General features: G+C 39.4%; 1 protein-coding gene across 1 annotated transcript in view; it reads right to left on the bottom strand.

Moving 5' to 3' along the window:
- BARD1 (BRCA1 associated RING domain 1) overlaps positions 1-13,533 on the bottom strand; it is a 67,548-nt gene extending 54,015 nt beyond the window's left edge. The window contains exons 1-3 of the mRNA XM_012726041.1: positions 13,391-13,533; positions 4,577-4,633; positions 382-530 (exon numbers count right to left, since the gene is read on the bottom strand). Coding sequence (XP_012581495.1) covers positions 382-530; positions 4,577-4,633; positions 13,391-13,533 — 349 coding nt within the window. The remainder of the gene's footprint in view (positions 1-381; positions 531-4,576; positions 4,634-13,390) is intronic.
- Between the last annotated feature and the right edge of the window lie 316 nt (positions 13,534-13,849).

The raw sequence follows: 13,849 nt of genomic DNA, 5'->3' as shown, positions 1-13,849 counted from the left end.
TATTCCTCCTATAAAATGAATTTCAGTGAGTTAAGCACAGCTAAAGACAAAAATCATTATCCCGTATGTATTACACAACCATCACTGTAAAAATCAGGAAATATAGTGAAAAAGTCTCAGGAGAAACCTACTTCTGTGTCTGGTACTAACTGCAAGTGTAACAGTAAGGTCATTTAACTTCCCTAAACCTGGGTTTCTCTCCTATAAAATAAGATAGTTAAGACTTAATTATTTCTAAGGAAACTGTCATCTCTCAAAATAATTCCAAACACCAAAAATATTAAAGTCTGAAAGATGATATTCAAAATTCCTAACAGATTCTTCATATGGCCAATATGTACTCAGCAGTTACTGAACTATGAGAAAAGTGGTGCTTCTTACCTGAAAGTTTATTGTCATGCAGCAAACTTCGAAGCTTATTACAAAGCTGGATCATGCTGTCCAGCTGTCTATTTATCTTCACGTCTTGTATCCAGGCTGGAGTGTAACACACTGGACATCCAGTGCCAATACAGTCACTTACACAATTACTTAAAAAGGAATAAAAGTATGTATCAAACAACCAGGAGAATCTGAATTCCAAAAAAATTCCAAAAAAAATTAAGAATTTGAACAAAACCACATGAAGAAGGGGTTGTTCTTACAGTAGTCAATGATAAAATATTTGTTCAGTGTTCTAGAAAATACGATACACATAAAAAGCCTAAATCTAAGGTTGCTTATGTAATTGCTATGAAGAAACTTTACATAGCCAGATATGAGTCTGCTTCTAAACATTAAACAGACACAAACATATTTAGAACCCATGTATAGGATCTACATGTCTTAATAACTGGAACCTAAACCTGAACACTGTGTTCCATGGAAATAGCTAAAGTTACTATGAGAGTGAGAAAGATATTTTTGTTGTTATTTTTTTTAAAGATTTATTTACTTATGCATACAGATCTGGAGTACAAGCCAAAAGTGCAGAATGGTGACAGGGTTCACCAGAGACAGAGTGGGGAGCAGGAAAGGCAGATCAACAAAGTACATTGCTGAGGGGAGCAGCGGCCGGGTCAGGAGAGGTCTGCCTGGCCATGTGGATCACCTCCGGGGCTAGGGATCAAACTGGCACTGAAGCAGCTGTGGCTAGCATGCAGTGCTGCATCCTAATCCGTTGTGCCACCAGGTATGGCCCTGTTGTTGTTATTTTGAAGAAAAAAAAATCTTTGGTTTAAATTTCAAATACCTTTATAACATTCAGACTCAAATTATCTCGAGTTATATAACTAAGATTTCATAGTCAGAAGGGTGTTCTTAACTTTGGGACTGCAAATTCTTTACAAATCTGATGGGAAGTCATAGGTTACTTGTTTAAAAAAAAAAAAAAAGGTGTGGGAAAACAGTCTTTCAACCTCTCCTGAAATCTGTGAATCTGTTATTAGAAACTTCTAAGTCCATGCCTTCCTTAGCTCCACCAAATAAGGTCTGTCAAAACAGGGTAATAAAATACAATAGTTGCAGATGCAATCCTTTACCGAGAATCTCTCTTAGTAGATAGAGAGGAGCATTAAAATACCTAAACCCTTTAGAAGGTCTTCAAATAAAACATAATGTTTTATCCTAATATCTTAACATGAATCCTTACTTATATTAATTCAACAAATACAAAATCAATCTGTAAACCACAACTCCCCAACTCCTCACCAAAAAGACTTCCTAAAAGGTCAAATTTCTTTAGCTAAAAATCTTTTTTGAGGGCTCTCCCCGGTTAAAGCACCACATTATGAGGCTCTCCGAAACCGCTGCAACGAGTTCAATCCCCAGCCAGGGAGCTGACCCACAAGGCTTGGCAGACCTCTTCTGAAGCCCACTGCTCCCCTCGGCAGTGTACTTTGTCAATCTGCCTGTTCTGTTCCCCACTCTGTCTCTAGTAAATCCTCTCACCACCCCTGCACCTCTAGCCTGTACCCCAGTTGTATAAGCATAAATAAATCTTTTTTTAAAAAAAATCTTTTTGAAGTGTAAGAGTTTAAGAACTCTTAAGAAATCCCAAAATAGGTAAACACTTTCCTCAAGGGATGTGAATAATCAATTGTTGTGCAATATTTAATTATTTGATGAACACCAGTAAAATACAGTCAAAACTGCAGCCTCCCTAGTAGCACAGGTGTTTAAAGTCTCAGTGGGCTAAGCAGACCTCTCACCTGTCCCCACTGCTCCCCTCAGCAGTATGTTTCAGTATATCTACCTGTTCTGCTCCCCACTCTGTCTCTGGTGAATCCTCTCACCACCCCGGCACCCCCGCATCTCTCTGGCCTACAATCCATTGTGCATTTCTTCTATGCACAAATAAATAAAAATGAATCTAAAAAAAGAAAATTACAGTTAAAACCTATCTATCATACCACCTCATATCCAGATGAAAATGAGATCTAATTAATCAAGACACCCAGTACATTAGAAATTAAAAGCCCATTTTATACATGTTAGAATGCCTGCATTACAACTGACCTCAAATTACTTTGGACACATTTATCCAGAATTTCAGAAAATTACAGAAAAATGTGTCATTCCTGGAGATCTTCATAACTCAGTGACCTGCTATTTTCCAAATGATCAATGCATGATGTCATAAAATCATGCTGGGTAAAAGATTCACTCCAAATACATGAAACAACAGTGAAAATTAAAGCAACAGAACACAAAAAAATTACAATTTCATATTCTACACTGTGACATATCTAAAGAAATAGCATCTGTCAAAGTGTAGTATAGTTATTAAAGAATAATATCCATCATCAGGGCCCTTCCTGGTGGTGCTGTAGCCATTTCAGCATGAGTTTGATCCATGACCAGGAAGGTGACCCTCATGGCGCAGCAGACCTCTCCTGTCTCACCCACTGCTGCCCTCAGCAGTGTACATCGATCTGCATGTTCTGCTGCTCCCCACTGTCTCTGGTGAATCCTCTCACTACCCTTGCACTTCTGGCCTGTACCGTAATCTATGCATAAATAATCTTTAAAAAATAAATATCAATAATTATCTATAAAAGGCTATTAAAACATTCCTTTCTCCAACTACAGTTATGTGTAAAACCAAATTTTCTTCACATGCTTTAATCAATAATATGTAGTACAACAAATTACACATGAGCAGCTCAAAATCTAGTTGTCTTCTAAACAGTATCAGGAAAGAGACTTTCAAAAACATAAAGAAAACAATGCCATTCTTTGTTCTGGAAGATACTTTTACTTAAAAAAATTATGTTAGCATGTATGTAATGGATTTAGACATTTTTAAATGAGTTGGTATTTCTAAAATATCTTCATTGTTGGCCCTCCCTGGTGGCGCAGCAAGTTAAAGCACAGCACTGAGAATCTGAGGCCGCTTCCGCATGAGTTCGATTCCCGCCTGCCCCGGAGGTGACCACATGACGCGGCAGACCTCTCTGACCCGCCCGCTGCTCCCCTCAGCAGTGTACTTCATCGATCTGCCTGTTCTGTTCCCCACTCTGTCTCTGGTGAAGCCTCTCGCCGCCCCTGAGCCTCTGGCCTGTACCCCAGTTCTGTATGCACAAATAAATAAGTCTTTAAATATATATATATATATATCTTCATTGTATACAGTAAACACACACATAAACAAAGGCTCTTTGTGGGAGTCTCAATTTTTAAGAATGTAAAACATTTGAGTATTCTAGCATTCTGACAAAAAGAGGACCTTTGGGTACAGAGACAAACATGCACACAGGAGAGATGTCATGTGAGCATAAAGGCAAAGATCAGTGATACACCTATAAGCCAAAGAATGTCAAAGAGTGCCAGAAACCAAAGGTTTCCCCTAGAAGAAGCATTGAAAGGATTTTGTCATAGTCCTCAGAAGAAACTAACCTTACTGATAAAGTTCCGGGGCTTCTAGTCTCCAGGGCTATGAGACAAGAAATTTCTATTGTCCTAAGCCATCTACTTTTTGTTCTTTGTTACAACAGCCATAGAAAACAAATATAAGGCCTTCCTGGTGGTGCTGGGGTTCAGTCTCATTACTATTAAGGCATCGCCAAGTCACTGTAGCACAAGTTCAGTCCCCATCCAGGGGGCTGACCCACATGGCAAAGGAGACCTTTCCTATCTTGCCCACTGTTCCCCTCAGCAGTGGATTTCAGCAGAAATACTGTTCTGTTCCCCACTCTGTCTCTGGTGAATCCTCTCACCACCAACTCTGACCTACACCCCAGTTCTTATATGCCTATGTAAATAAAAATAAACTTTAAATAAACAAATATAAGAACTAAGAAAACTAGATGGTCAAATTTTCAAAATTAACTGAAAGAAAAAAAAAGACATATTTGCATTATATATTAATTTTTCCAAGTTAGCAATGCTACTTAGTAAGCTTTGTAACTTTGGCAAGTCATGCTCTTGGAACTTTGATTTTCTTATTTGTAAATTAAAATAGTTGTAAGGATCAAAATGAGATAATGTACAGTAAGTAACACTATAAACTATGAGAGTTATACCAACATAAGGTTAATAATATCAGTGATTATATAACTTATCTAGTAAAAAATAAAGTTTCATAATTATTACTTACCTACAGAAGATGTGTTCACATCCTCCTAAACACACAGGCTCTCTCAGGATATTAGTGCTGTTTAGAGAAAGGAAAACAATCAAGACTTAGGTCACTGTACAATAAATGTTTTAAACCCTACATTTCATGAATTCAAGATTCAATACTAGTATGTCTAAAGATACTAAGAATAAATTCATTTGAAAGACTATTACTCCTTGGTTAAATATGTCATACACTTGCTGAATTCAAATAGCAAGTCTCAGACTGTACAAATTCCAACATTTTCCTAATTCATGTAACTGGGAAGTCATATCAACTAACTGCTCAAGAATCACTAAAGCTTTTACAGGCAAAAATCAACCACTACTTGCTTCTTTTAACTACTAAAATATATCTTCACCCAATGATTCAAAGTATAGATCATAAATCTCAAAATGAAAACCAAAGAATGAGCACAAATATATTGTCCAACAGAGCATTTCTGTGCTCAAGGTAGTAAAAGGTAGTGATAACGGGATAGTGTGTTGGGACAAGTATAAGCCAGGACTGCCCCTGGAAACATCAGGACATCTGCTCACCTTACCCATAAAAATTCATGGTTTCTCATAAGAAAACATTGATTTCCAGCAACAGTGAGGCAGTTGTCTATTTTTCATAAATACAGTCATTGTTAAAAATACAGTCATTCTTTCAGTTCACAGGAAGTAGACTGTGTTATTCTTCAAGTAACTACAAATAAGAATCATCAGGTTGCTAGTGTGCACAGTGATTCACAGCACTGAAGAAGATGGAAAACAATTATTCCCAATATTTGAAAAACCTAAGAAGGTAATGGTACTTACTGATAAATACACATCAAATTATTATATTCAGAGGATGCAGCATAGCAGGAGCAAACAGAAGCATTTCAAGGATGAACATTTATAGTACTTGGTTTATTACACTAGCCCTAGAACCTTTAAGTATTTATACCATTATTACCCAGCTACCTCCATACACTTAACACATTTTCAATAAAAACAGTTCTCTACATTACTTGAAAGATCAAAAGTATCATATATGTACACTTTAATAAATGAGTTCTAAAGTAGTTTCCAGAAAGACAGCTAAAGCCAGAACAAATCTCACAATGTTATCCTCATGACAGTGAAAATGGGGCTCAAAAAATTTTATAAAACCCAGTACTTCTAAAAACTTACAATATCTGTTTCTTTCACATTAAGTAGAACATATTGATAAAAATTTAATTTGTGATGTGATTCTGGCAATTCAGATGATCTGTTACAATATTCATGCTGCTCCTATGTTGTTTATTATTTGACCTACCAAATATCATCCAATAGTTTTGAACTCTAATTCATTACACGCTCTGCCTCTAAAATCTCAACAATGGTTCCTAGCATCACATCATCCTCTACCCCTTTAACTGTTACCCTGACCAAACATCTCTCCCTTCATGATTTCCACCTTGAGAGAAGGCCTTTAGTCCATTATTAGCAACTTATGTTCCTGAGCTAGCCCAGGGCAGAGACAACTGCTTCAGAGCCACCTCCACCCGATCTGAAGGCCCTCAGCTGCCAATCTAGAGTGCTAGACAGACCCCAATATACACCCCTTTTTATAACCATTATAAAAAGGCAGAACGAATCATAAAGCTAAATGTAATGTTCATAAAACTAAACCTTTAAAAACACCAAAGATATCTAAACAAGAAAGCAAGATAATCACAATCTTCAAATATTAAGAATAAAATCGTCATTTATATATTAATCATCTTACAGATATCAAGGGATGTTAGACAACAATCTTCAAAATAATAAAACTATTGCATAATTTGAATTCCGTATGCATTATCTTCATAGTAGAAAGTTATTAGATAGCAGGTAATAAGAAAACTCATCTTCCAGAGCAGAAGCTAATAAATGACTAAAATGGGAAAGAGCCAAGAAATAGCAATAGAAAAATATTACTCAGAAATGTAGAACCAAGAAAGGCAAAGGAGGTCCAGAATAGAACTTAAGGTTGATGAGATTGGGCAAAATAATGTTTTCATTACAGCCTGCATCCTCCCAACTTTGGCAATTCTGTCCATTATAATTTTAATTAAAAATTTTAATGTGAAGATACTAGTGCACAAACATGCAAACAATCTAAATTTCTGTCAACCAGGAAAGAGCTGAAACATGCTACACCATCCTTAAGTATCCATTGTAGTCTTTCAACGGATGTATATAATACTTTCATTAAAAAAAAAAACTCAATCAAAAGATACACATAAAATTGATCATAGTAGGTAGATAAGGAGGAATTCAGATCTACTGTGACTCTTTTAACAACCACTTAATAAACACATGCTGTTATTTTGAATCCCTTTGCATTATGTATGCATTGCTTTCAATTTTGAAAAACATTAAAAATATAAACTTAGTTTTGTTGAAACTGTAAATGAAACATAGGATAGTTCTTTTAAAGATTTATTTATGCATACAGAAATGGGGTACAAGCCAAAGATGTAGGATGGTGACAGAGTTCACCTGAGACACAGTGGGGCGCAGAACAGGCAGATCGACGAAGTACACGACGAAGTACACTGCTGAGGGGAGCAGCGAGTGGGTCAGGAGAGCTCTGCCACACCAAGTGGATTACCTCGGCCGGGATTCAACTCCACTGAAGCGGTTGCAGCTAGCTTACAATGCTGCATCCTTAGCCATTGCACCACCAGGGGGTGCCTAGGATAGTTCTTTCACAGTCTGCTAATACCCAAGCCAGGCAACCTTTCCTCATAGTACTTGTTAAAAGCACTCTCTTAGCAGTGTGCCAATGTCTGGATTATTATTCAAATATCTATGTACAGTTCCAACCCACAACTGCTCAGACCGCTCTTCCCAGCCTTGACTTCCCCAAAAGGTTCCAGGCCCAGGATGTATCCAAATACTACCAAGGACAGTGTAATAAAAATACTAAACAAAGGAGCACAGCATCTCATGGATAATAGACTCCATTCCATCAATACACAAACCTGATAGTTCCCTGAGGAACTTAAAGTTTTGTAAGCCAAGATATTATATAACATGAGAAGTGCAACATGCACTAAAGTTCCTAGAGGTAACATGTAGTTAGGACTCTGAAATCAGTACTAAAAACTAAGTATTTTGTGTTTTATCTGCTTTGGCCCCCAAAATAGGTTTGAGCCCTATATAACAGAGATCTTGACTTTGATTTGTTCTGAGCTCTGCAACATTATCAGCTTGACGCTTTTTTTTTTGATAAACATATACATTAGAAAGAAAAAGTCCCTAAGAATGATAAAAGACATTTGCATGGTAACAATTTTTGCACCCTGAAAATTCAGCCAAAGTACTTTTTTCCCATCTGCAGATATATTTCTATTAATTCACATGTAAATTTGATTTAGAAAAATTGACGCACTAAAGGATTTTAAGTTAGGGAAGACCTCAGTAGTAAGAACAAAAAAAAAAATTTTTTTTTTTTCAAAAAGAGGTCCTATTTATTCTAAATTTTCTTTGAGAATAAAAACATGAAAGTAAATTCAGTTGCAATCACAATACCGAAGCCAAGCTATTTCTTAACTGGCTGGCTGCCGAAGATTCCACGAGATACCAACTGCCGTTAAAGACTGGGCAAGATGGCTACCGCGGTGCTCTAACAGGGTAGAAAACCCTCAAAGTATTTTTAAGTGTGGACCAACACATTTTACACCAAAATGCACAGGGCCACTAAGTCAATTAAACAATTTGTTATGTTTATCTTTAGGAGAATAAACGAAAGTACTATCAAGTAAAGGACCCATCTTATCTTAGTTATTTTGTATGACAGTTTCAAATAAATCAGAAGGGGAAAATAAGAAAATACGGCTAATTGTTTAGAGGCAATAAATACACTGAAAAAAGTCCATGAGTTAAATATCCCAAAAAAGTCAAACGGGCAATAAAATTCTATTAGTAACTAATTATAATTTATTCTACTGTTTGAAACAGACAAACCACAGTCAAGATATGTACACCTACCTCTAATTTTGGTTCTTCTATGTTCTACTTCCATTCCTCCAAAGCAAAACAGAATCTAAGTAACTGCTGGCTCTCTTCCATCTTTTAGGATTCACCTCTTCTACCAAAAGGTTGTGTTTCAAGGCCTATATGTAAATATTTTTCTTTATAAGCAAATCCCTACTCACACTTAAAACTATGCCTTCTAGAACTACATCTAAAAAGTATGCCTTCAAATATTTATGCAAAGGATTCTCAAAAATCCTCTCAAACTAAAATTACTCTTCTAGCCCTGACCTCTATGCCAATTAAGTTCTCCCTTTGCTATGAGGATGGTACGAAAGGTGCCCAAAGGGCCTGGTAAGTTTCTCTGCTTGCCACAAGCACTATAACACCAGCTGTATCTAGACCCAAACTGGGATTGCTGATGTCATAATTCTAGCTCTAAATTCCAGACAAAAGGCCAGCACCCTCCTTATCTGCCTTAAGACTTTAGCTATTGTTTTACCATGGGTCATTAACCCCAGGAACCTATGGAGGATTCTTGCCAATGCCAGTGATATTAGGTCGGTCTGACTTTTTCCTTCACAAAGCTCCCTTAAATGTGCTCCTAACTTAACCTATATTTTTTCATATATTAATTGAACACTACAAACATGAACCTGTCTATATGAAATATGTAGTAGAGCTGGAAGAGATAGACATCAAAGAATCAAAACACCATACAAAGTAAATAAATTCCACAATCTGGAGTGATATACGATGCTTGCTAAGCACCAATGATCTGTGGCCTTTTCTGTACACATGTCAAACTTCAATTAAAAACTTCAAATAGTTTGTATCCAATGAACACTACTAATTAAGGACTCTAAAAACTGGAGTCAACCTTAAAAGTCATTTAGACTGGGGCCCTCCCTGACGAAGCAAAGGGTTAGAGGTGGCCCACAAGGTGCAGAAGACCTCTCCAGTCTTAACAGCTCCTCCCCTCAGTGTATTTCATCAATCTGCCTGTTCTGCTCCCCACTCTGTCTCTGGTGAATCCTCTCTTCCACTGCAACTCTGGCCTGTACCCCAGTTCTGTATACATAAATAAATCTTTAAAAAAAAAGCTGTGAACCACTGAATAATCTGTTGTTAGGCTACCAGCCACTATATATAATCACCCATCTTCATTCCCTGCCCACCCAACTCACTTCCCCTTCATTCTACTTGTTAGCACAAGGTTACTTGAAATACTCCCCCAACCTGGATCCACCTATAAAAATCCATCCAAGGCCCAATTGAAAGGCCCATGAAGCTCTCTCTTCTGGCTCTACCCAAGCACCCTTTGCATCCCCTGTCCTTCATTATAATTTACCATGAACTGCAGAGAATTTTACTTCTTATAATTAAGCATACGCTTTTTTAGTGTAGATGTATCAGCATATAGCCACTAAAGCAGTGCCTCAGTGACTGCCAACTGGTCTAATCACCAGCACCAATGTAAACTGTAACAAAAAAGTGTAATCTTCCTATGTAAGGATCCCTATTCTATAAGAATGTCTCTGAATATTTGAAACTAGCAAAGAAGGCCAAAGTTGAATGTTGGGCATCAGAAAATCTACCCTTTAGAATTTTACATTCAGAACACAACAGGTACTGCCATTCTAAGTATCTTATAAATATGAAGTCATCTGATTCCCATAACAACCTTATTCTATAAGTATTACTCAATCATTTTGCATGACAGAAAGGAAGCATATATATATAATGTACTCATTTGTCCAAAATCGTAAGAGTACAATTATGCTTTAAATCACTAAGCTGTGCTACCTCGAAATAGCAGAGAAAAATTAATCTTAATCACCTTTTAAACAAGATATAATTCAGGAAAATAAAAATCACCCACCCCAAAAAAAGTGTTTTTTGACATTTTAAAGTTGATATAAAAACACAGTCACAGATGTAAAACCTCCCTCAAATATATATACGTCAAGAGATACCTAATTACTTTAATTCACAAAAGAATGTCAAGAGGTTCCTAATTACTTTAATTCACAAAATAACATCAGGACACCTGGAATTTTACACTACAACTCCTATTATCATTTTCTGCTTCCTTTAGGAACATATTATTACTATGCTTGCTGCCAGCCTCTCAAATGAGATGGTCTTCCTGTCTCATTTTTCCAGATTTTTAAATAGCTTGTATCTGGTTGTAAAGCTTGGATCTAACACAAATGTCACATCTGGCCTCTTGAACAATTTCATCAGCTTCACCTTAGAGCCATACTCATGTTAAAGGTCAAGAAAGGATGCCCTGTAATGTAGCCAATCCACCCTCACTAGCAAATCATGCTCTCTGTAAAATAGATCCAATGTGCTACACAAGACAGATGACAGCTGGGAACATGAGACAGATGACAGCTGCAAGCTGAATGTGAGGGTAATCGGGATAATCACCAGCTCACTAGTGGAACTTTGAAACTCTGTAAAGGACACAGTGACACACAATTTCAAGTAATATGACACTGCCTTTGAATGGGGGGCGCAAGAGCAAGAAGCGGAATATTCTGAATTGTTCCTCTCCATTAATGAGGACAGGTAGTTACAAGGCAGAAATGCAAAGAAATGGGGTTTTCCTCCCCTCCCCCATAGTTAAGGGGGAACTGGCCAACTTTTATTCATTACAACACCAAACTTGTAGAGACACTAAAAAAGGAAAGCAAAATTGTTCTGAAGGCCCATGTGATAAAAAAAGTTACACCAAAATAGACTTTTTAACATCTTACCTGTTAAAATAGCTTTGCACACTGCTGTCTGCATACCCATTCAAGCCAAATTTCTTTCTGTATAGCCCTTGAGCTAAGAATGGTTTTTCACAATTTTAAAAGTTGTTTAAAAAAAAAGTAAGCAAAGAAAATATTTAGTATCTGATCCTCTAGAGAAAAATTTAAGAGTCCAATATTGAACCACGTGAAGAAACACTGAAATTTAGTTAACTTATCTATAGTTCACCTACACATATGTATTTTTAGATCACTGGATCTAAAATTCAATACTGTTCTCCAGTTAACTAAGTCTGTAGTAAATGTCTGAAGCATTCCTGAATGTTGATTCAGTCCTCTGGTTCTCACCTCAGTCAGAAACTAGAAAAATATATGGTAGGGAATAAAAAATAAAACTGCTTTTGTTAGAATTCAGGACAACCTATAGATTATTGACATGGATTAATATTGTCTATTTTAAACCATCAGCAAGGGCACTAAGTTATTTTTTAAGACACCTATCACCAAATATTCTATAACAATTAACAACACTCAACACTTCACCTGTATCATTTCATTTTGTTTCCTCTCTCCCATAAAGCACAAGTTTCTAAAGGTCTAGGAATTTGGCTACTTTGTTCATTAATGAACAAATCCCCAATGCTTAGAGAAGTAACTGTCAGTGTGTAGATGCTTGATAACTGTTTCATTATTTTTAATGAATCCTCAGAGGATGAGCTGAGAGCTATTACACTGAGTCATACAAAGGTTGAATGACAGACCAATCAACAGTATCAAAGCTGAAACCTAGACTCATGTGTTAAGTTTCTGCCCTAAAGAAAAATGTTCCACTGGAATGTCTAATTTTCCCTATTAATACATTAATGCATGGTTACAATTTTCCTATTATTGCCACTAGCAGAAGCAATCTTATTAAATTTCTTATTCTTAGGTGTATGATCCATGTGCTATGGAGAAACACACACAACACTGAGAGCCTTCGTGTACTCATTCTAGGACAAGTCAAGCCATTTTACTAGGAAGTGCAATGATGTAGTTTTGTCACAGGTTCTAAAGATACTGTAAAATGAAAAGCAATCGAGTCACTGTAACAGTACCTCTGTTTCATTTTTAAAGAGCTGCTACATCACTTACAATAAAGTTCAAGTAGGAAATCAGAAGAAAATAAAATCAGAACCAAGTCCCAAAAAAGAAACTTGTTCCCTACACCTTCAAGACGAGAGAAAACCTGCTGTAACACCGAGCTATGCACACAGCAGGTGCCCAATAAACGCTTTGGGAAGAAATGTAAGATGAGACTAGCCGTTCTTTGGTTTTAGATATACCTTCTTGGTTGCTATGCAAGAAGGACCTACAGGATAAGGAAAAGCAATCAAGAAAATGTCCTCGGATGGACAGAATGAAAACCTTAAACTGAGAGGACACCCACAGTGTAACAGCAAAACGTCACACATACCACCTCTAATTAGGAGCTGGAACCCCAAACCACAGTCTTAAGGGCAGTCCGAGGGAAAGTGAAACTGAATGCCACACAGCGTTTTTCTACCTGGCCCCAGGCCCCTCAGAACTCCTCCCCGCCACCACCACCCCCCAGAAAACCCAGGGCAAAGCCGTCCTGGAAGGGGGCAAAGGGCGAGCTGGCCGGAGCAAGCCTCCGCGCGGGGGCCGGGGAGCGCGGGATCCCCGGGACCTGGCCGGTCCCCAGTGAGAACGGCCGGCCCCACCCAGCGCCACAAGTTCAAATCCAGAGGCGGGGCCGGGCACCCACGCTTCCAGCCACACCCCCGGGCCTCTCAGCCGCCCGCTAAAGTTCGAAAACTGCATTCCTAACTGAGTTCGGTGCGAGGAGAGGCTAGCAAGCCGCCGAGGAGGAAGGGGGCCAGGGAGGGGACACGCGGCAGCAGGGCTCGGGGCAGGTACTAGGCGCGCGGCGGCCGGATCTCCGGGCGGGGTGGAAGGAGCAAACCCGGGTTTGGAACGACCCCCCGCCCCTGCCGCCTGGGCGACCCCAGCCCTGGCGCCCGTCCCGCGGCCACCCCTCGAGGACCGGTCTTTACCAACGCGAGCAGCGCAGCAGCTTTTCCAGCCGGTCGAGTGCGGCGCGGCTGTGGGCCCAGGCCCCGCAACCGCCGGGCTCCATGGCGGGCGCGGAACCAGGCTGGTTCCCGGAGCGGACCCTTGGCCGCCGGTTCCCCGGCATCGCCCCACCGGGGCAGAGGCGGCTCCTCGGAGAGCGAGTACCAGGATAGCGGGGGGACCAGCCGAAGAGCGCCCCAGACGCCGCAGGCCCGCGACCTGACCCCCGCACCAGCGGTTCGCGTTTTCCCGCCAGCCGGACGCCTGGGGGCGGGGCGGGGCTAGACGCTAAAACGCGCCTAAAACCCCGGCGCGCGGCACCAGAGACACGCCCCCCGGGTCGAGTTCGCGGGAACAGAAGGGGCGGGGCCGCGGGAGCTGGGAGGAAGAGGCGGGGCCGCGGGAGCTGGGGAGGGGGCGGGGCCGCGGGAGCCGGGAAA

Source organism: Condylura cristata, unplaced genomic scaffold, assembly GCF_000260355.1.
Source record: "Condylura cristata isolate star-nosed mole 26May11 unplaced genomic scaffold, ConCri1.0 scaffold00002, whole genome shotgun sequence".
Lineage (NCBI taxonomy): Eukaryota > Metazoa > Chordata > Mammalia > Eulipotyphla > Talpidae > Condylura > Condylura cristata.
The sequence above is the reverse complement of the archived record's forward strand: the minus strand, read 5'-3'. Positions and strand labels throughout refer to the sequence as shown.